The sequence below is a fragment of the Nelumbo nucifera genome, chromosome 7, assembly GCF_055504915.1.
Source record: "Nelumbo nucifera cultivar China Antique chromosome 7, China Antique-T2T, whole genome shotgun sequence".
NCBI lineage: Eukaryota > Viridiplantae > Streptophyta > Magnoliopsida > Proteales > Nelumbonaceae > Nelumbo > Nelumbo nucifera.
This window is the reverse complement of record NC_142655.1, coordinates 47,401,080-47,426,017: the sequence shown is the minus strand read 5'-3', so window position 1 is coordinate 47,426,017 and position 24,938 is coordinate 47,401,080. Positions and strand designations below refer to the sequence as shown.

Sequence of the window (24,938 nt, the reverse complement as noted above, 5' to 3'; positions counted from 1 at the left end):
ACTGTTCTTTCAAAAATATCTGTATCCATTATATGACATAACTTTATAAGGACCCCAAACATCTGAATGAATTAACGAAAAAGGACTCGACACACGATTATCAACCCTAGAACTAAAGGGAATACGATGGTGTTTCCCAAACTGACACGACTCACAATCCAAAACAGAAAGCTGACTCAAAGATGGAACCAAAGACTTCAAAACTTTTAGCGACGGATGACCAAACTGGCAGTGCCACTGGAGAGGAGAAAGGGATGATTGGAGAGTTGTTGAACTTCTACCACCACCGTCAAGATAATACAGTCCACCAGCTTCATGCCCTCCACCAATCTTCATCCCCGTCTTGAGATCCTGAAAAATATACATAGAGGGATAAAAAGTAATGGAGCAGTTATGTGATTTGGTCAGCTTACTAACAGACATAAGATTAAAAGGCAATTTAGGAACATACAAAACTGAGGAGAGGGATACAAGGTCTAGGTCAACATTACCAACACCACAAATTGAGGATGTGGAACCATTAGCAAGGGTGACAGATTGTGATGTTGAGCAATGAGATAAAGAAGAAAACACACCTGGAGTTCCAGTCATGTGATCGGAGGCTCCAGAGTCAATAATCCAGGGATTGGGTGTGGATGCCAGACAAGCCATACCTGAGTGAGCGAAAGTCGTCGTGTTCTGCTGTGATTGGATAAACCTCTCATATTCATCACGAGGAACACTCACCATCTCCTTCACGGGACCATTTGTGGATGTAGGAGGTATCTGATCAGATGAATTATTCTCCTGTCTAAAGCTGGAACTGGAGTCACTGGTCGCGGCATGATTGGCCCAAGTTGAGGGTGGACCATGTAGATCATTACAATAGTTAATGGTATGTCCATCCATACCACAATGAGTGCACTTCCTCGGGCCTGAGCCACGTCCTCTACCACGGGCTCCCCCTGGATCTCTGTCCCCAGTACGACCACCACCACGATTATAAGTAGGCCCACCATTGCCACCTCGGCCATACACAGAACCATTACTACCACCACAGCCAGATTGAGCTCCTCGAGCTCCACCTCTAGCACCACGGCCTCTCAATACAGCAAAGGCAAATCTATCTGAGATATTAGAGTTCTCAGTAGATCCGATAGAAATCCTCCGGAGTCGAGCAAATACCTCTTCTAAGGAGGGGAGAGCTGATCCTTCTAATATTTGAGCCCGTACTGGTTCATATTCAGACTTCAGTCCCACCAAAAATCTAGTCACATCAAGTTGTTCTCTCTGTTGTTGCTAGATCTTGACATCATAAGTGAGAGGGTGATAGACATTGAACTCATTACGTATGTTTCTCATGCTGGCATAGTACTCCTCAAGACTCTGATTGCCCTGTTGCAGATTAAAGTACTCTTGATACAATTGATACACTCTGGTTGTATTGTCCTGACCCGAATACAATTTCTTCGCATGGTCCCACACATCTTTGGCAGTGTCAAGAAACATGAAGTTTACACTAATCCTGGGTTCCATACTATTCCACAACCGTGTGATGATCTGAGCATCCTCTTGCTCCCAGTCTTCATACTCATGAGAGTCAGTGGAGGGTTTCTCCTCTCTTATGTGTTTTACCTTCTTCTTTGCCTTCAGAAAGACTTCGACGGAATTAGCCCAAGGCACATAATTCTCTCCATTTAGTTTAATGGAGGTCATCTGAACATTCAGGTAGTCTGTAGGCACCATCACATTAGGTTTACAATCACTGTTATCTCCCATTCTGTTATCACCAGTTCTGCACACTTGCTAAATTCTATTACCACTGAATTCTGCACACTGTACACAACTAGATCACACTCATCACACTGATTTCAGCACTTGTTATTGCTGAAAAGTGTGCTCTTTACACCACAAACCCTACCCCTACGGCTACCTGAAATCTCACCACTATATGATCACAACTCTTCCTTTGAAATACACAAAAACCAGTATAAACCCTAGCACACTACTGTCTGAAACCCTAGCATATGGTCTGAAACACACTTCCTATTTGATCCATAACAGATATCATGCACAGAAATCTCTTACCTTATCACTGAAGGAACAACCACACGAGCAGGAAATCAATCCACACAAGACAACCACTGCACCACACAGATCAGCCCTCTATTCCTCATCGATTAGGGGAGGGCGATCTTAGAAACCACAGCAACCGACCACACAAGACCTGACTGGAGGCATAGAAACCTCCAAGGGAAGAGGGCGATCACTCCTTTTCAGCCCTTTCCCTTATCTCCAGTTGAATGCAGAAAAATCAAGAGAAACCCTAGATAGGGTGCGCAGAGAATAGAAATCTAGGCAGATTCAAGTTGCTCTGATACCATGTTATGATTCGGCCTGCCTTGGAGTTCTATCTGTCTGAGATCGGTTATGTAGAAAGAGGTAGAAAGGTGGACGAAAGAGAGAAAGAAAGAAAGGAGAAAATCTGGTTCGAATTGGAAGTCTCAAGTCAGTTCTCCCAGTCGGCCTGACAGTACTTTTATTATTAAAAAATAAATGAAAAGACATATGTGCCCTTATTTAAGTAAGGAGCACTGGTTCTAACACAACATTACAAATCAGCAACATTAATCTAGGTATAAAGACAGAAATACCCCTACACTAACAAAAACAAATCCATTTCTTGCCATAGATCAATCAACCTGTTGTAGTACTCTGTTACTGACATTGATCCCTGCCTTATGTTCCGCAGGAGAGAACGAATTTCAAAACACTGAGACATGTTTCCAAGATCTGAGTACATCTCCTGAACAGCCTTCCATATTTTGTGAGCATTCTTGTAAAACAGATACATGTGTCCTAGTTGCGGCTCCATGGAATTGATTAACCACGCCATGACAATGGGATTTTCAACTTCCCATGTCTTGTAACTCGGATCACTGCTCGCTGGAGGAGGGATTTCACTAGTAAGGTAACCCACTTTTCCTTTTCCTCGAATCACTAACAAAACGGATTGAAACCATTCACGAAAATTGGACCCATTTAATTTGTGTTGGGTAATCTGTAGAGAATGGCTTATGTCAGAGGTGGTGAAGGAGGTTCCAAGGGATCTCGATGGATTCATGGTTGAATCTACTGCTGTCGAGTCCACTGTTGAAGAATGGCTCGTTCCAGACATCGTCTCAGGCTCTGATACCATGAAAACAGAAACAAATGGTTGAAGATTTCTGTTTTAATTTCATTGAGAAGATCTGTACAAATATATACAAGTTCTAAGAATCAATCTAGGAGATATTCTAGGAAACTAACCCACTAATTTAGCCTAAAGAAAAAAAGGAAACTAAATCACAGCCTAAAAAAGGAAAATAATCACAGCCTAAATAAGGAAATAAATAACTAAAAAAAAATAGGAAAGATTCTGATCGGATTCCACAAGGAATAATCCTCGTCATCCCTTTCCAACATAATACATCACTGAAGAGAAACAGTCTTTATCTTCTCTATTAGGAAAGTATTATGATTCAGCCCAAAATAAGTGATTCCTGCTCACCCCTTGTTTTGCCAGAGTATCAGCCATTGCATTGGCTGATCTTTGAACCCATTTTACCTGCAACTGCATTCCTTGAAACTTCTTGGTTTTATTCCTATAAATCCAAAGGGAATCCTCCTTGTTCTTCATCAAGCTGACAACCACCTTAGAAACAATCCATCCAACTCAGAGTAGTATGGAAAACAGTTGAGAAGAACTTGGTATTTAAATTTTTAGCCAGATTGAGCTCAGAATTTATTTAGCCAACCCCATATAGTTGGGACAAGGCTTAAATGATGATGATGATGATGACTGATCTGAGAATTTGTCATCAATAGGCAGAAAAATCCCCAGCTACTATGCATTGAATTTGTCCCAAGAATATGCTCTTGTGCAAGGAGAAGAGATATTTGGAATTGTCATTTTCCCCCCCTCAAGTATTGAGCATTCAACCCTTGTGTCTTCAAAGCAGCATTGATGATGTAGAGGAAGTCAAGTGCAATTATTGTCAGAAGCCTGAACATACCAGAGGTAAACGTTGGAAATTTCCATCCCCATCTCAAACAAGCCAGATTCCAGAATAGTCGAAAGAGGAATGCAAATATGGCTACTATCTCAGTGCTGGATTTCTAAGTCTTGGGGACTCCTAAACCATATATAGGATCTAGTATGGAAGCTATAACGACTACCTGTTCTGAGATGGATTGTCTTAGCCAACTTCTCACTCAACTTGAGAGTAATAATCATCCACTGCTGCTACTCCTACAATCTGGTTTTATTGCTGCTTTTATATTTATTCATTGATATAGGTGGCCAGGGGATGGTTACTGGAGCTTGAATCCACTGACCACAAAACGCTGGCCACATCCTGTGTACAAGACACCACAGCCACACATTGGGAACATCTAGTACACGAGATGTTCTGAATATGCAGCTGTAGGGTGTTACACACAGCATTTTGTGGTCAGAAATCCAGACTCTGATTACTTTACATGATGTTATGACTTAATATACATATAAGAAACAGAGGCATATGCCCAACTTTTGCCCTTTTTCAAAATTCTGTCTTCTACCACTTTTTCTCTTCTTCTCTTGTAACAAATTCAAACTTTTTCCCTAGTAAAGCCTATGCAGTTTTTAGTTCAATGAGTTGCAAGGATAATTGAAGAAATTGGTCAATCCAGATCAGATGAACCTGTTCTCTGAGTTTTGGAGTTCATTGACTGTTGCCCAAGAAAGATTCTTGGAGTTTATTTCCCAAAATTAAAGAAACAAAGAAACCATAGTGCAATCTATAGAAAATTGACTGAATCCCTTTTGTAGTGGCACTTAGACTTTGGAGGATTGTTTATAGCCTTATTAAGGGGGCCGTTGTGTTTGACAAGTGATATAGGAACTATGGAGTGGTCGCCCCACTTCTTTCTTTTTTCCTAATGGCACTAGTAGTGATTTATACCCTAGGATCAATCTAGGGTCAGGTCCATATTACAAGCATCCCAGTGACATTGCTTTTCAGATTTTAGGATGTTGGTTAGGTTAGAAATCAGATTTAACATGGCCAAACCAGATCTAGAGGCTGGCAGTGTTAAAAAATTTCTAACCCAACCTAGGAACCGATTTCTCGGTAATTTGAAATCTGAAATTTCTGGATCGATCTTGAACTGAACTGGATCAGATTTGAAATCTAAATTAAGTGCTAATCGTACCTGATATGGAGTCCACAAAAGCAGGTCCCAGAGTGGTAGTTCATGCCAATATCAGACTTAGATCGGTCTCCTACTGAAGATGGTCTAGTAGTGTGTCTAAACCTGATTCAGCAAAGCAGTTTCAGCAAACCGAACTCCAACCTCCTTGGATCGATATATCTGTGTGTGAATCTTGATATGGCTGATTTTTTTCTTCAAAAACATAGCTAGGGACTGAAGAGAATCAGCCCCTACAGTGGCTGGTTCGAACTAGGGGTTTTGGAGTGCAAGGGAAGAGAGAAAGAACGCAAGAGAGTGGGGAGAATGGGATGGTTTGCCCCCTCCCTCTGATCTCTTATATAGAACACTCACCTAATCCTATTAGGAGCTCATCCAAATCAGATCTGGATCAGGAGTTATCTTTAACTAGGTGCATTATCTTCTAAGAGAATGGGTGCTCCAAACCCATTTTCGATCCAAATCACATGACAATTTAATTTGTCATGTGATTTCTTAACTAATCATATTAGTAGTTGGCCTAAGGCCCATTTCCTTCAATGGTTCACATCCAAGGCATTGCATGGCTACTTTAGGCCTAAAGGCAATGAGCCCCTGACACAATCAACTTGTGCTCAGTTTGGCCCCAACATTTAAATATAAATGATAATTGAATTCAACTACCCTATGAAGACCCAAGGGTAATGAGTATATGCAAGATGAAGCACATCAGGTAATCAGACCTGTAATGGTCTCTTGCACCTATCCTCTCGGTCCATAATTATCAAAACATTGCTCACATGGAAAGACCTCTTCCCTAACTACAAAATGCAGTGTCACACTCTTTGCTTAGATGGATCTTAGGATTAAAACCTTTTTGCAAACATTTTTCATAAAATAATAATATAACATTATTAATACACTTTGCAAATAAAATTTCAAATACAGTTGAAATCCACTACTGACAATTTAGGTTTTCATTAGAGAGAGTGTAAACCCTGATATTCACTTTGCCTCACAAAGGGGCCGTTCCTATCACTATGATCACCCACTCAGGTAATTTCCTAAATTGCTCAAACACGCCTAGTTATTTGACCCTTAATGGATCCCATTGGTTATCATATCAAAAGCAGTTTAGTCCAAGCCCTAGTGTAGTATCATAATCAAGTTTGGGGTTAAGTGCAACTTTCCAAATTTTCTCATCTGTCTCTAAGGTCTAGGGCATAACTAAAAATTGCTCCAAAGTTTAGCGTTTCTTCCAAACATCCACTGACTATGATTGGGGTCTAACCTTAGTAGTTGAGAGAAGTTGTTCCACCAATTCGGCAGCACATCAATGTCAAACTTGTCCGGATAATCTCCTCAAGTCTATCTAATGGCTGAGAACATTCTAAACTAACACAAGTCTCATAAATGTCCAATTTAAGGAGTAATTCACAAAAACACACCAATTAAACAAAAAACAATAATGTACATTTATTAATCATACTGACATGTTTGTGTACATCAATCTGATTGGAGCTAAGAAGGGCATACACTATCTAACATAGGAGGACAAGGTTGATTTTTTATGAAACTCTGGAACCTATAGGGAATGATTACAAATTGAAACTGGAAGCAGATATGGTTACCAAAGGTGTTGGGGGAAACCCCATAACCACTGCAAAGATAAAAAGAATTATTTAGTGGTCATAATCCTCACACATGTATATATGAGGGTGCAACAAATTGGGGTATATTACAAACCCTATAAGGTACCTGAATCTATAGATCCTACACAAGTCAAATGGATCCAAGAGAAATTTATGGTTATATCTTGGTTGTGTGGATCTGTGCTTCCATGAATAAGAAGAAAACTAGAAACTATTTGTTGATGAAAAAGTGCCGTGGAGATTTGGGATAATTTGGTAGGAAGTTATTCTTGACCTCCAAATATTGTTATAGCAAACCAGTTTTCAATTGAATAAAAGATTTGGTATTTAGAATGTGCCCTGTGCCCCTTTCATGGAAATGGCCAAAACACCCTCCAATAACCAAATCTTAATTCTTACATTCATTCTGCATCAAATAGTCGCCGGAACAACTATATCCTATTTACTCTTTGCTTTGATTGTCCTTTTTTTCGACTAAAAAGTAAGGTATTGTATTAATATGAGTATAAATGTAAACATAACAGCTATTGATCCACATAACACTCCATGTACAACTAGTAACTACACAGAAAAGCCAATAAAAAACTAGTCTCTCTGAAATAAATGCAAGAGACAACCAACAAAATCAGGTAAACAAAAATCCATGATCAAAATACTGATGATGAGGGGTATGCTTAAACGAGTCCTTGGTTGACAACCAAGAATGCATAGTAGTCATTGCTCGAACCACCAAATCATCTAAGCAATGGGTAACTCACAACCAAGAATGCTTAAATAAGTATTTGATTTGCTTGTCCTCATCTTCTTACCCAACTCACAACCACTCTCGGTCCCCCCTTCACTTGCATATTGTTGTAATTTAAGGTTCTTGCCAATCTCAATCCTTGTAACATTGTCATTAGTTCAACCTTAATGGAATTTAGAAAACCTATAGTGCTAGAATACATTGCTAGGATGGTTCAACCCATTATTGAAAACTTCTCCAATGCTAGAAGGGTCAGGGTTACCAAAACTACCGCCATTAAGGTTTTTCTCTATTTTTTTAGGTGGGTGCCAAGAGACAGCAATCCTTATCCTTCTTGTAGAGGAAGAAAATATTTGATACCACCCTCTACTATTATCATCCACCAAAAACTGAGAAAATGCATCCAATGTCTAACCCTATGAGCCACTTTTACTGCAACGGAATGAAGTACAACTGTTAGCCTATAAATCATGAATACTTGTAATCACCTTATGCCACAACTTGTCCACGTCTAATGAAAATCTCTAAAGCCATTTCACCAACAAAGCCCTTATTCTTCAACTAGTGAAGAAGAAGAAAAAGAAGAAGAAGAAGAAGAAGAAGAGAGATTAACCCTCCTAGTCAACCATAATCTCTATTATATTAGAATTAGGGTACAAGGTCAAATATGTATGGGTCAGGTGAATTAAAAAAGATAAAACAGAATTGCCACATCATCACATAACTTAAACATGATGAAAAGACTAAGCTACCCTTACTCGACCAACTCTAACACTCCCCCTCAAGCTGGAGAATATATGTCATATAATCCCAGCTTGTTACATATATAGTTAACTCTCCCTGAGCTTGTCCAATCTGCATTTGTATACCCAACTATCTTAAGTCTTCCCCCCTAGTTTGTACAATAACCCACTACCTGGAGCTCCCTTCAAGTACCGTACAATTCTAAGAACTGCATCCTAATGAGGTACTCGGGGGTTTTGCATAAATTGGCTCACCACACTAACAACAAAGGAGATGTCTAGTCTGGTAATGGTTAAGTAGTTCAACTTCCCCACTAACCGTCTATATCTTCCAGGATCATCAAATATTTCACCTGCATCACTACTCAACTTAGCATTTGGTTCCATAGGTGTTTTAGATTTTTTCGCACCTAACAATCCGATTTCTTCAAATAGATCAAAAACATATTTTTTTTGGCACAAGTTTATACCTTGTTTCGACTTGGAAACTTCTATACCCAAGAAATACTTCAACTTCCCAAGATCTTTTGTTTGGAAATGATTCTGCAGAAAGGCCTTTAGTTTGTCAATCCCTAATCTGTCACTACCAGTTATGACTATATCATCCACATAAACCACTAATAAAATCTTTTCCGGCTTGAGAATCATAGCTGAACATTGAGTGGTCGACCTGACATTGTTTCATTCCAAAGTTTTTCACCACTTCACTAAACTTCCCAAACCAAGTATGGGGAGATTGTTTCAGCCCATAAATTGCCTTTTTCAGTCTACACCCTAGTGGTTGCTCCATATATACCTCCTCCACAAGGTCACCATGGAGGAAGGCATTTTTAATGTCAAGCTGAAACAGAGGCCAATCATACATAACCGCAAGGAAATTAAGACACAAACTGAATCAATCTTAGCCACAAAGGAGAAGATTTCCATATAGTCCACCCCATATAACAGAGAATAACCTTTGGCAACCAATCGGGCCTTCAACCCCTCCACACTACCATCTGATAAATATTTAACAGTATACACCCGTATACAACCTACAACATGCTTACCTGGAGGAAGAGTGGTGAGCTCCTACATGTGATTGTATTGAAGAGCAGAGAGTTCCTCCTCCATGGCTTGACACCACCCAAGTGAAGTAAGGGCCTCTTGGACATCCTTGGGTATAGATATAGAGGACAACAAAGAAACAAACTAGCGATATGAAGTGGAAAGGTGAGAGACAAACATAATTGGAAATGGGATGTAGGGTACAACTACGTTTACCTTTCCATAAAGCAATGGGAAGATCAAGTTTAGAAGGTTCTGGGACAGGAGCAACTACAGGATCCGCAGACGAGGTAAAAACTGGAGGAGGTGCCAGTGTCTGTCGATGAGTACACACCTGCCAGATCGATGGTCGTTTAGTAGGAATCTACACTAGAGGAAGTGAATGTTCAGACATAACAGGAACAACTGGAATGGGATCACCAATTGGAAGAGGAAGAGGAATCAATGGTGAAGAGGACGGTACATCAGGCCTTGAGAAGAATGGTAGACTCAAAAAAGGTGACATCAAGGTAGACAAACGACTTCCGAGTGATAGGATTGTAACACTTATACCCTTTCTGGGTCCGAGAATAGCCAAGAAAGATACACTTAATAAAGCGTGCATCCTATTTGTCTAAACCAGCACTTAGATTGTGAACAAAGCACACACACCCAAAGATCTGGGAAGTTACTGGAAAGGGAGACAAAGTGGGGAACAAAATAGAAAAGGGAGACCGACCATGAAGGATGAAGGAGGGCATCCAATTAATAAGGAAACAAGCAGTAAGCACTACATCACTCCAAAAGCATTTAGGAACGTTCATATGATGAAGAATAGAACAAGAAGTCTCAAGAAGATGATGGTTCTTTCGTTCAGCCACCCCATTTTGTTGAAGAGTGGATGCACACGAAGCATGATGCATGATGCCATGCTATTCCAAATATTGTTGAAAGGAAGTAAGAAAGTATTCACGACCATTATCTAAACAAAGAACTTTTATTGGAATGCCAAATTGTGTACATATTTCAACATAGAATTTTTGAAAAATAGAAAATAATTCACTCCTTTCTTTCATTAAATAAACCCATGTCATCCTTGAACAATTATCAATAAAAATGACAAAATACTTGTAACTATTAACAGCCAAACAGAGGAGAAGAGAGGAAGAAGAGAAGAGGAAGAGAAGAGAGAAGAGAGAAGAGAGAAGAGAGAAGAGAAGAGAGAGATTTGGAGTCAACTAACATGATAGGTGCCGCCAGTTTATATTAATATATATAGGGCGACCATAATTAAAAGGGAAAGGACCATTATGCCCCTACTTAAGTTACAACATAAAAAACAAAAGAAAAAACTGCTTTAACTAGTCCAAACGGACCCTAACTCAACAGAATATAAATATAAGAAAATAAAACTAACATTCCAACACTCCCCCTTAAGTTGGGACATGGATGTCAATCATGCCCAACCTGTCACACATATTATTATGCCGCACATGATGAAGGTCCTTGGTGAAGATGTCTGCAAGTTGTTCCTCTGAACTGACATAAAAAGTTTACACTTCTCTGCTCACAAGTTTTTCTCTAATAAAATGCTTGTCCACTTCAATATGTTTTGTTCTATCATGGAGGACTAGGTTAGTAGCAATATTTATAGCAACTTTGTTGTTACAATAGAGTGACATAGGTTTATTAATTGCAAAACCCAACTCTCCTAACAAATTTTTTACCCACATCATTTCAGCAACTCCATGAGACATGGCTCTGTATTTTCCCTCAGCACTGGATCTAGCCACCACACTTTGCTTCTTACTTCTCCAGGTGACTAGGTTTCCTCCCACAAAGGTACAATACCCACTGGTAGATTTTCTGTCATCGATTGCCCCTGCCCAATCAACATCTGTATACACCTCCACTTTCAAATGCCCATGTTTTTGGAAAAGCAAACCAGCTCTTGGGAACTTCTTAAGGTATCTAAGGATTCTTTCTGTAGCTTCAAAGTGAGTTGTCTTAAGGATATGCATGAACTGACTAAGGACACCCACTGCATAGGCAATATCAGGTTTGGTCATAGACAAATATAAGAGTCTCCCTACAAGTCTCTGGAACTTCTTCACACCTTTCAAACACTCCTCCTGACTGTCTCCTAGCTTATGGTTGGGTTCAACGAGTGAATCAATTGGTTTCACTCCCAACTTGCCTGTATCCTCTAATAGATCTAGTACATATTTCCTTCGGGAAATAAAAATGCCCTTTTTTTGAGCAAGTAACTTTAATTCCAAGGAAATAGTGTAAAGGGCCTAGATCTTTCACCTCAAATTGAGTGGCTAGGAATTTCTTCAACTTCTTTATTTCAGTCTTCCATTCTCTGGTGATTACCATGTCATCAACATACACAATTAAAGCTGCAATTTTCCTGTCACCTTTCTTCACAAACAAAGTATGATCTAACTGGCATTGTTTGAATCCCATTTGTTGTACTGCTAAATGAGACCTACTAAACCAAGCCTGAGGTGATTGCTTTAACCCATATAATGATTCTTTTAACTTGCACACATTATAGTCACTACCTTTGGCACAGAAACCTGGAGGTTGAGCCATATAAACCTCCTCCTCTAGGTCACCATTCAAGAATGCATTCTTGATATCCAATTGATGAAGTTCCTAATCAAGATTAGCTGCCAGTGAGAGGAGGATTCTGATCGAATTCATTTTGGCTACTGGAACAAAGGTCTCTGCATAGTCTACTGCATACACTTGTGTAAACCCTTTAGCCATCAATCTAACTTTGTACCTTTCTACTGTACCATCAGCTCTATGATTTACTATGAATACCCACTTGCAACCCATTGGTTCCTTCCCTTTAGGAAGATCCACTAACTCCCAGGTGCCATTTTTGTGTAAGGCATTAATTTCTACCTTCATTGCATCTGTCCATTCAGGTTTTGATAAAGCTTTTGCCACATTCTTAGGAACAGAGACACTGCCAATAGAGGAAAGGAATGCACAGTATGAAGGTGAAATATGATCATAGGATACAAAGTGAGAGATAGGATGATTAGTAGTACAAGATCTAACACCCTTTGTCTTAGCAATAGGAACATCAAGATCATTAACAACAGGAGGGTCAATATTAAGAGGTTCAGGCATATCAATGGGAACAAGTGTACCTAGCTGATGAGGAGGATCTACCTCTAGAGAGTCCGATGATATTGGTTGTATAGTTTCAGGTTCCACGGCTCTTGAACTCTACTACCTCTTATGGTAGTGAAGGAAGACACGAAATGGAGAAGGGTCAGGAAGAGGAGGTAGTTGAACCTAAGTGTGTTTCTCCTCAACCCTACTCTCCCCCTAAGGAGAAACTGAGAAGAAAGGTTGACTCTCAAAGAATGATACATCCATGGAGACATAGTACTTGCGTAAACCAAGATCATAGCAACGGTAACCCTTTTGAGATAACGAATAACCAAGAAAAACACAAGGAGTGGCACGGGGATCAAGTTTACCGCGAGTAGATGACGATTTTTCCTTTTAGCAACACTGTTTTGTTGAGGTGCCCTGGCACAAGAGCTTCGATGAAGGGATCCACATGAAGCAAAGAACTTTGTGAGATCACTATGGAAGTACTCTTTTGCATTGTCCGACTGGAAAATGTGAATTTTAGTTTGAAATTAAGTGAAAACCATTCGTTGAAAGTCTTTCACAATCTTTGGCACTTCATCTCTAGATCGCATAGGATAAACCCAAGTATATCTAGAGTAGTCATCGATCAAAGTAATGAAATATTTATATCCAATCTTAGTAGGTAGAGAAATAGGGCCCCAAACATCAGAATAGACAATATGAAAAGGAAATTCAAATCTTTTATTTCTTAAAGGAATTTCTACAATGCTTGCTCAATTCACACATCTGACACTGCAGTTTACTAATTGACAAAGACTTAAACAATTAAGGAAACATAAGTTTTAAAGACTCGAATGAAAAATGACTAAGACGATTATGCCACAAGTAGGCATGACTCTCACTAGAAGAACTTAAGGACTCTATAGCCACAAGATCGGCTTTATTCTCCAACACGTAGAGGCTATCCGCTATGCTTCCTTTACCAATCGTCTCTCTCAAGGTCAAATCCTAAAACACACAAGAAGAAGGAAAGGTCATTGAACAATTCAAGGAATGAGTAATACTGCTAATGGAAAGTAGATTGATAGGTAATTTAGGAACATGCAATACATTAGAGAGGGTAAGACCAAGAGGAAGGGAGATAGTTCCTTGACCAGCTATGGCGGAAAAAGATCCATCAGCGAGTCTCACCTTATCTCTCCCAGAGAGGAGGTTATATGCTTGAAATAAATTTGACTTACCAGTCATGTGGTTTGAGGCTCCAGAGTTGATTATCCAAGGGGAATTAGATGTATGAGATGACACATGGAAAGTAGTGGCAATGTTACCTGATGTAAGGAGGTAGAAGGAGTAGGGCCAGAATCCATCTGGCGAAGTGTCTTACCATAAATTCCAAGTGGTCACGAAAGGAGCTGATGATCTCTTCCTTGGGGTCAGAACCAGAGTGTCACTCTTGTGGAATCGTGGGACTAGTTTATTGAGATGCCACATTTGCTGAGTTATATTTCTTCTGACTCTGCTGGGTTGGCTTCTTACTCGGATCAGACTTCTTACTCAATTCCTGAGCCCATTTAGGCTTTGCATGAAGATTCCAACATGTGTCTCTAGTGTGCTTGGACTTTTGACAGTGAGTGCACCAAAGTTTGTCTTTGTTATCCACTCTCTTCTGTGGATCACCCTTTTTAAAAGAACCTCTAACATTTGAACTTGTACCCCCTCAGATAGCTAGTTCAATCGGTTCCCCTTCTATACAATTCATGACACTTCTTCTACTCTCTTCAGACTGAATTAAAGCATAAACTTCTTGAACTAAAGGCAGGTTCTTACTTCCTAAGATTTATACCCTCATGGATTCATATGTAGGATTAACCCTAAAAGAAAAGTAAACACCTGTTGCTGGGAAACAAGTGATTTGTAGGCCTTTGCATCCTCATCACACTTCCAGTTCACATTTTGATAATGATCCAGTTCCTTCCAAATTGATGTTAGATCTGAATAATACACCGAGAGACTCCTCTCCCCCTGCTTGCAAGTGGAGGATTCAACTTGTAATTGATATATCTTTGCATAGTGTCCCTATTCTGAATAAGTAAATTTTGTTTGTTCCCATATTTCACAAGCTGTTTCATCCCACATAAAAGTCTTCCTTACTTGTGGCAGCATGGAAACCAAGAGCCATGACATCACCATACTATTTTCTTGGTCCCATCTGTCATGTTCAGCACTACCAGTCTTTGGTTCCTTGACTTTACCATTAATATACCCAATTTTTCCTCTAGCAGTAATATAAAGTTTAATTCCCCTAGACCATCCAAGATAGTTCAGTCCATCAAAGGGGATTACAGCCATGGGGAAACTCATATCCATCCCCCCACTCATTCCATTTTGACCTAAAATTTCTGAAGTTGCAGAATTCTTAGAGGACATAATTCAAACAACTTTCAGACACACACCTTATGATCCCTCCTATCACCAAAAAACAGTCCTGGAAACACACCTAGGATGAAGCCCACATGCACACACTACAATCTGGACACAATCTAACCACAAACCAGCTTAGATTGTCCATAAAAGTCAAGATTTTAGGTTGATCTCAAAGCTGAACTGACCTAGCAGTCACACTCCACCAACTTCCAGACCACCCAAACACATCGATTGCTAGGAGGGGTCATAAACCAGTATGGTTACACCACAAGGGGTAAAAAATCAGGTCATCCACGACCTACAGATCTGAATTCTTAGATATGGGATCACATGATCCATAAAAAAGAGGTTCAAACCTCACAGCTTCTCAGAAAACATTCAGCAGTCTGGATTCATATGGTTTCTTCTTGGTACACGACCAAGATAAAAATATACTAAAAAAAACCTGTACCAGTCGTAGGTCTGTACTTTTGATCTCAGTTGAAGAAGACAGCAGGTTGAAACTTGTTTGATCTGCTCATAGGCCTAGCAGAACCGCTCTGATACCATATTAGAAGCTGAATCGAGGAGAAGAGAGGAAGGAGAAGAGAAGAGGAAGGGAGGAGAGAAGAGAGAAGAGAAGAGAGAGATTTGGAATCAACTAACATGACTGGTGGCGCCAGTTTATATTAATATATATAGGGGGACCATAATTTGAAGGGAAAGGACCCTTACACCCCTACTTAAGTTACAACATAAAAAACAAAAGAAAAAACTACTTTAACTAGTCCAAACGGACCCTAGCTCAGCCGAATACAAACATAAGAAAATAAAATTAACATTCCAATAGTAACCTATTATAGGACTCAATTTTAATCGGACCCCAAACATCTGAATGGACTAAAGCAAAAGGACTCAACATATGACTATCAACCCTAGGACTGAAAGAAACCCAATGGTGTTTCCCATACTGACACGAGACTCACACTGTAAAGAAGACAAATGACTCAAAGAAGGAACCCGTAGCTTGAGTGCCTTGAGAGATGGATGTCCTAGCCGACAATGCCATTGGAGAGGAGTTAAGGAAATTTAAAGTGCAACTAAAGATCCACCACCATCAAGATAATACAATCCACTGGCCTCATGCCCTCCACCAATCTTCTTCCCTGTCTTGAGATCCTAAAAAACACGAGATGAAGGGTAAAATGTGATAGAGAAATTAAGGGCCTTAGTTAATTTACTAACTAACACGAGGTTGGATGGAAATTTAGGCACATATAGAACAAATGATAAAGAAAGAGATGCAGTGCCAACATTACCAACACCACAAATGGGGGAAGAAGAACCATTAGCCAGGGTAATAGTTTGTGATGTGGAAGTTTTAGAGAGGGAAGAAAATACACCTGGAGTACCAATCATGTAATCAGAGGCTCCAGAATCAATAATCCAGTGAGAAGGTTTGAATGCCAGACAGGCCATACCTGTGCAAGAGTAGTAGTGGTATGTTGTGAAGTGGCCTGAAGGTACCTCTCATACTCATCTCGTGGTACACTCGTCATTTTCTTCTCGGAAGTAGATGTAGATGTGGAAGGTGTTTGATATGCCTGTTGATTATCACTCACATCACCCCCACTAGCAACCGCATGATTAGCCCATGTAGAGGGTGGGCCATGTGGATCATAATAGAAATTAATTGAATGTCCTTCCCTACCCCATGTGTACACTTCCTAGTAGTGTACAAGTACTTGAAACCGCAGCCTTCTTCTCTTGTGTTTATGGCTCTGATACCATGTTTCAATGGTTCAGATAAGTCCAGTTCTGAGAGAGAGAGAGAGAGAGAAGAAGAAGAAGAAGAAGAAGAAGGTCAAATATGAGGTCAAATATGCCCCTACTTAAGGTCAAATATGAGGTCAGACTAGAGAGATTAACCCTCCTAGACGACCATAATCTCTATTATATTAGAATTAGGGTATAAGGTCAAATATGCCCCTATTTAAGTATGGGACAAGTGAATTAAAAAAGATAAAACAGAATTGCCACATCACCACATAACTTGAACATAATTAAAAGACTAAGCTACCTTTACTCAACCAACTCTAACACAATTCATACTAGGATTCTAAGCAATTTGGCAATAGATGGGGAGGTTGGACAAAAGAGGATATGTTAGGATAGTTATTCCTCCGAAATAGATATAGTTCTTTTTTCCAAATTGTCATCTTTCTGGAAAACATTTCCAACTAGGTTCCAAAATTCATGTGATCTTGGATTGCCACCTAAAGGAAGGTTCTAGTACCTCATAGACCAATTACTAACCAAGTCTCATAGCAACATTTCTTACTTCTTCCTCACTGATGTTAACCCCATCACTACAAATCTTATCAAAATTGACTTTCAAGTTTGATAGCCTCTCATAGCAATTCATTAGGAGTGTAGGTTCTTAGTCCCTCCATTTCTCTCCTCATAGAAAAGAATAATGTTATTGGAAAACTGTGGGTAATTGCAACTGGTGATGCAACTTGCATTGGGTTGGGTTGGAAATTTGTCAAACTTTCAATAGGACTGAACCCTAACTTGAGCCTAATGTAGTTAAAATTCTTCAGGTCAGGCAACCTGACTTGCAGCCCTAACTGCAACATCGTTTCTTCCAATTCTCCAACCCTTGACCAAATCACCATTGTTATCTCTCACAATTAACTTACTTAGGACATTAGTTACTAGAGTAGACGAGAAAGGGGGCAAGGGATCTCCTTACTTTGGTTTGGTCATCTTTGAAGGGAGAATTAGAAGAAGCATTGTGCATGTCCAAATTTTCATAAAATTCAGTCTGTCATATAGATGCATATCTTCCTGAGAGATATCTCCCTTGCCCAGAAACGACTCTGGAAGAAACCCCCTTGGAATTTGATCAATTGATCTACTAAAACTAAAATATACTTGTGAGATAAAACTTCCACAAGTGCAAAAGCTCTCTGTGGTGTTTGCATCCTTTGATCAAGCTGAGCTGTAAGTGGCACAACTTCTCCTTTTGGCTTCAACATCAGTTGCCCCTTTGTCCAAATCACTTTCAAAGTGTTGAGAATGAATTATGGTTTCTACTGTTAGAAACTAGGGTTTTTGAGGGTAGGCCTTAGCACAACAGTTGGGTTTCTGCATTGCAACCTGGGTAACCAGGGTTCAAATCTTGGAAACAACCTCTTTGTATGTTCAGAGCTAAGGCTATGTACATCTGTCCCTCCCCAGACCCCACATTGGCAGGAGCCACGTACACTGGGTTGCCCTTTTTTACCGTTAGAAAGTAGGGTTTTCACTCAATTCAAATTTGGCTCTCACTCTTATGGTTTATTTTAGTCTTAATTGATCAAATCAATCACACACCTTATCTAGGGCAATGAGCCCTATTCAACAGCCAACATCCATCATGCTGAAGAGGCAGAGATCAACTGACATTAGAATTTCTCCAAAATCCCAGTTTGAATGAGATTGAAACCAAATTCAAACTAATTAAGTGCATAGGGCAATGCACCAATTCAAATTTAGGTGTAAACTGAATCCTACTCAATGTAGGAGAGCCACATGGCAACGTGATTTGCTGCACAACACTGAACTGACAATGAGTCAATGTAGAGCTGCATGACAATGAGTCTAGCGCAGCCACCCACAAGGTCCAACAATGTCAGTCCAACCTGGATGTTATCCAACAAATATCAAATCCAATTGAATACTTTCACTACAATCCTTCTGCCCATAATACTCAACACTTATCCCATAAGAACATCTAGTGTCTATTCTCCGCCATGATGGAATCCCATAGAAAAAAATTTGCATATATTTTAGAAAACTAATACATATATTTAGGTATTTACATGTTTTGCAAAACTAGATTTCAAAACCATTTTAAAATCACCTACTGCCAAGATTTTTAGGAAATCCATCAAATAAGACATACCAGAGTACTCTCTCTAGTAATAGAGTGGCAGATCCTATGACAATGATCATTTGCCTCTACTTTTTTTAAATGCACCAACAAACCAAGTATGTCTGCCAATTAAGCTTACTGGTTGGTGATGTAAAATGCAACTGAGTCCAGAACAAGATAAATGCCATTCTCAAGTCTGAGGATCATGTAAATGGTATTTCAGCTCAAAAAGTAGTAGAAAATAGCAGAAAAGAGAAAGGGGAGATAATGAAAGAAGAGAGAATGGGGAACAAAGAGGAGAGAACTAAGTAATCTATCCCCCAAGTGACTAGATTTCTTTTATATAACAATAAGGTTACAATGACTAATCTGCCCTGATCAAGTTGGGACAGGAACAACTAAACAAGGGCAGATATATAATCTTGTCTAACTTTAACATAAAAAAAATTATAAAGACTTAATGCCCTCACTCACAGGCCTCTCAACACTCCCCCACAAACTAATAGTGTTGAAGATTAATCAGTTTTATGATGTTTTTCTGAGTAGATGTTTTATGTTAGTTGTTAGATAGGAGGTGGGGACCACAGTAGTTATGTGAGTCCAAATTTTATTATGTTTTTGAGTGTTATAGATGCTGTTTTATGTTTTCCCCACTATAAGGGTATAGTTGTCTTTGTACTATTCTATTAGTTTTAGTATAAATAATAAGTGAAAGGGGCAGCTAGATTATTGCTCTCTTTTCTTTTCAACTTCTCTTCTTCTCTTCTTTTCCTTCTCTCTTCCTTCTCTCTTCAAGAAACTACTTTTCTTTCATATTTTTTAGTTCATTAGATTTCTACTTGGTATCAGAGCATCGGCTAGGGTTTCTTGAAGCATTCTCATGCAGCTCTAGATCAGCAGACTGCATGAAGTAGTAAAGGGCTGATCGATCCACTATAGATTGCCCAGTTCTTGGAATTTTTGGTGGGATCTAGTCCTTAGGAAGGTGATCTACTGTTCAGCGTCAAAGTCAAGAAGAACTGGAGTGTGGGGAAGAGTCCTAGAAAAGTTGGACTCTTTGTTTTTGGTCTGATCTTGGGCACCCAGGTATTGTTAGTTTTCTTTTGATTTTTTGAAGAGGGCAGTTTGGTTTCTGGAATTTTCTGAGCCTCCAGAAGTGATCGATTCACTCTTCTCTCTGTTGGGAGGCGTGGGGAGGAGAGAGATTTCTCTCTAGCTAGGGTTTTCTTCTTCCGAAAAGGTTGGTTTCTGTGTATGTGATATTAAATTATTTTTTGAAGGTCTCCAATCTATTTTGTTCTTACTGTTGAACTGTTTTAAGTAAGATAGAGAGTTGGAATACCAAGATGAAATCTACCGATACTGTGGGACTGGGTGTTGGAGGTAGTAGTGTTATTTTTGGGTCTGGGATCATTACTATAGTAAAACTTGATAGTACAAATTATTTGGAGTGGGCACAATCAGCTAAGATGGCTATTGGTGCCCGTAGAAAATTAGGGTATCTCACTGGGGAGGAGAAGAAACTTGATACAGACTCTTCCCGATGGTTGCAGGAGAATTACATGGTAATGTCCTGGCTATGTAATTCTATGTTACCTCATATTGAAAAAAAATTCCTATGGGCTAATACTGCTAAGGAGATTTGGGATGGAGTGACTGAAACCTACTCTTAGAAGCAAAAAGAAGCCAGAGCCTATCTGTTAAGAAATCAGGTGATAAGTATGAAACAGGGAGAAAAACCTCTTGTTGTGTATTTCTCCATGCTGAAAACCCTATGGTAGGAAATAGATCACTTAGAAACTATGGTATGGGAAAGAGTAAATGATGCAGCAACTTATCACAGACTGGTAGAGAGGAAAAGGGTTGAGTTCTTGGCAGGGTTGAACCCTGAATTTGACAGTGCTAGGTAGCATATTCTTTCTAGGGAGGGTGTGACACTCTCTTAGGCCTATGCCTTTGTCTTCAGAGAGGAGAGTAGGAGGAATGTAATGCTGAAACAGCCTGGGATTGACCAATCGGCTATGGTTGATACAGCAAAACCTAAGCCGAATGGAGACAGGGAGAGTAGTGAGACTAGAAGGGAAGATAAGAAGGACTTGGTGTGTGATTATTGCAAGAAGCTTAAGCATACCAAGGACACTTGTTGGATGCTTTATCCAAATCTTATGCCTGCTCGGATAAGAAACAAGAAGAGAAATGCAAATGTAGCCACTACAAAAGACTCTTTGACCCCACTTTCCCAAACAGATTGGGAATCCATTACAGCAGCAGTAGTGAGAACAAAATTGGAGAGGTTTGGACAGCTTATGAGTAAGAAAGATTCACCTTTCTCTAGCCTTCCAGATGGACAGCAGAATGCAAGAGTCAACTACACCACTTCCTTTGCACATACAAGTAGTTCATATGCAACTTCAAATCTTGCATCCACTTCAGGTAAGGAGGGACTGAGGGGATGAGAGATCCATCCTATTGACGCCCAAAGATTGCGGAATAAGGGGGGCGAATTTCAAAAATTTTTCTCTCTCTTCAACTGGGAATCACATTCCCTATTTAGAAAATCATATTTTCAAGGATCATTCTTGAACCTTAAACTGAATCAGATCTGAACCAAAAGGAGTAGGAGAGAATTATACCTGATACGGAGAAGTAGTATCTCCCAATGGAGGTGTTCACGCCCAAGGAAGGATCCAAAAACTGCTCCCACTGAAGATGGCGCAGTGCAGGATGGAGCAGAATCAACAGTGTTCTCCAAGAACTCTGTCCTTCGCAAGAATCAACAAAATGGTACGTGAGCACAGCTTCCTTTCAATCCATTCTTAAAGAACTGATGTCAAGATCCAATCTTGACTTCTCCCACAACTGGAGATCGAACTGGCAAACAGGGCGGCAAGAACAGGGAGGCGGCAAGAGAGTATTCGCAGGGTGCAGAATTCTCTCTTCTTGATTTCAGCACTAAAGAAAATCTGTTGTATGTGTGTCCTCTCAAGGCTGCCGCCCCCTCCTTCTTTTGTTAACCTAAAAAGATTAGCTCCTAATCCAATTAGGAGCTGCTTATCCAAATCATATTTGGATAAGACCCCTTTTAGGTGATAGGGATAAACCCTTATCTTATCTGCAGATTAGATTATCTTTCTCCTAATCTCATTAGGAGGTTTCTAGATCTGAATCACATTCAGATCTGGACTCTCTGAGTGGATGAATTCACCCCTTTAATTAACTAAATAAATAGCCCAATTCGAAATGGGCTTTAGGCCCATTAAGCTTATGTGCTCACTTAACCTTCCTAACTGCTGCCCAGTTGGGCTTCCTTGTATGGTGTGGGACCCAAGCATTGATCTACACATCAGCCACATGGGTTCGGCCCAGCCTTTGTTACAAGGCCTGGCCGAATACACTGTTATGGACAGTGCACCCCTTGAAACCCATCGAATGGGCTCTATGGGCCCAACACTTACCCTAAGTGGTCCCTGGGCCAAGCCGCCTTGTAACACCCAGGGACTGTGGGCAGATGCAAGATTAGCCCATTAGGTATTATCCTCAATGGTCTTACACTTAACCTCTCAGCCCATAATGATCATACACTGCCCGACAAGAGAGGGCCTCTCCCTCGGCTGCAAGGAACAGTGTTGCACTCTCTGCTTATATGGATCCCGACAAGAGAGGGCCTCTCCATCAGTGAGAGTGCATCCCCGATCATTACCTTTGTCCGACAAAGGGGCTGATCCTGTCACTATGATCACCCACTCAGATGAATTCTCGGACTGTCCCAACATACCCAGGTTTTGACCCCCGCTAAGGATCTCACTGATTGGTACATCAAAGACAGCCCGATCCGACACCTAGTGCAGTATCATAATCGAGTCTAGGGGTCGGGTGTAACTTTCCAATTTTGCCCATCAATCTCCAAGGTCCAGGGCAATTCTGGAAATCTGATCCAGTTTTAAGATTCAATTAATCCTATACTGTATGTGCCTAGGGTCTCACCCTGGCAGCTGAGACAGGCCACCCCAACCGACTTGGTGGCACCGTGTCAGCCTTGTCAGGATAGGTCTCCCCAGACTGACCCATTGGCTGTGAACATTCTAAACTAACATGAGTCTCATTAAGTGTCCAGTTTAAGGGTATTACACAGAAACATACCACGGGAACATGAATCAAATATGCACTTTTATTCATTTACAATAAACTCATAAAGTACATCATTCTGATTGAAGCTAAGGGCATACAAAACTGTCTAACAGGGACCTCCTTGGATTATAGACTCAAGAGCATCTAAGCACATGACTAATGCCCCTACCCTTTTCAGTTCCTATCAGTTGTGCTTTGGTAGAGATAGAGTCTCTACAGCAGATGGTTCACATATGCCCATTGCTGGGAAGGGGACAGTTAGAGTGACCAATGATATAACTCTGTCTTCTGTTTTATATGTTCCTAGACTTCATACCAACCTATTGCCTGTTAGTTCTTTTACAAAAAATTTGAATTGTTCCATGACCATTCTTCCTGGTAATTGTGTTTTGCAGGATTTGGAGTCAAAGAAGATTATTGGGAGTGGTCGTGAGATGAATGAAGTCTACCTTTTAGATGAGATTCCAAGACATCAAGGCCATCATGTTAGCAGCAGCAATAGTAGTGGGTCAGAGTCGGTGAACCGGATTATGCTTTGGCACAATCGCTTGGGACATCTTTCTTTTAGTTCTTTGAAATGTCTTTTCCCAAAGTTGTTTAAGTCTATTCAGTTATCTAATTTGGAGTGTGAGAGTTGTCAATTAGGAAAGCATTGTAGACAGTCTTTTAAACCAAGTAATAAAAGAAGTACTGCTTTTAATATTGTTGACACTGATGTATGGGGGCCATATCATATCCCTTCCATGGGAGGATTCCGTTACTTTCTCTTGTTTGTGGATGATTATACACGATATTCTTGGATATAGTAGAACAGAATTCATGTATCCAATCCCATATAGTTCAAACAAGGCTTAGATGGTTATGATGGTATGATTCAGATAATTTTCTTTCCTATGTGGCTTGAATCCTTCCCCATCTGAATAAATTATCCCAAAACAATGATTCCATGAAATCAGAAATGAGCACCATCAAACGATACATTGGATGATAGTTAATACCTTCCAAGTAAAAGAAGCATCCATAATTCCAGAAGCTATAGATTCAAGATCAGAACCTTTTCCCTGAAATTGTAAGAAAAAAATGCAACAAAATGAAAGATGAAATAATTCCTTTTTCCTTTCTTTATAGAAGGAGACAAGTAATTATGGAATAAATTTGTTTCATTTTTCTTTTAATCATTGAGCAATAATTAGACAATATCTATCCAAAGGTTAATTTAGAATAAAGACCTAGATCTTCAATACATCTGCTAGTTTATCAGAAGCAAGAAAATAATTTCAAAATAAATACAAAAACACTGAAAATCATAAATATGAACAAGTAGTGAGAAAAAAACCAAGTAATTACCAATCAAAAATAAATAAATCTAAGTAATGGCTTAAGAACAGTTTGTATGTGCTTGTCCATTGCATTAGCCATGTAATAAATAGGAGATCATGGTTATGTAGTTGATGAATGATAGGTAGGATATCATACATGTTGAGTTATTTAGTATCTGTATCTTTCAATTTTTTTATTTATGTTAAGGGTATGTTTTTCATTTATTTCATATGATAAATATTAATGAATGGGATGACTGCCCAATAATTCTTTAGTATGAGTAATCTTATAAAACAGTTAAACTACTGTGTAACATTTTCCATCATTATTGTATTTTTTAGGGCTTTGATACAAAGAAGACAATTGATAGAATTCATAAAGCAAATGAAATCTATTTTTTAAATTATTTATATTAGCATCTTATAGAATGTTGATCTAGCAACTCTAGTCTTGTTTTTTTCTTTAAATAAAGAATCCTTAATTAAGTCTTGGCATGTTAGACTTGGCCATTTATTCTTTGTATCCTTGAAAACTTTGTTTCTTGAATTATTTAAATCTGTTTCACTTTTGGGGTTTTACGAGAATTATATCAGTTGGTCATGAATTGTGCAACTAGAGAAATCTACTTGCCTTATGTCTTCTCTGAACTACAGTTGGCTGATGCCCTCACCAAAGGGGTTGCAAAGAACAAG

At 39.5% G+C, this 24,938-nt stretch overlaps 1 protein-coding gene across 3 annotated transcripts in view; it reads right to left on the bottom strand.

Moving 5' to 3' along the window:
- LOC104609499 (peroxisomal (S)-2-hydroxyacid oxidase GLO4-like) overlaps positions 1-24,938 on the bottom strand; it is a 146,430-nt gene that overhangs the window by 71,909 nt on the left and 49,583 nt on the right. For all 3 annotated transcript variants that reach the window (XM_088891203.1, XM_088891202.1, XM_088891204.1), the window contains exon 8: positions 23,925-23,987. In XM_088891203.1, the coding sequence (XP_088747329.1) occupies positions 23,925-23,987 (63 nt within the window). The remainder of the gene's footprint in view (positions 1-23,924; positions 23,988-24,938) is intronic.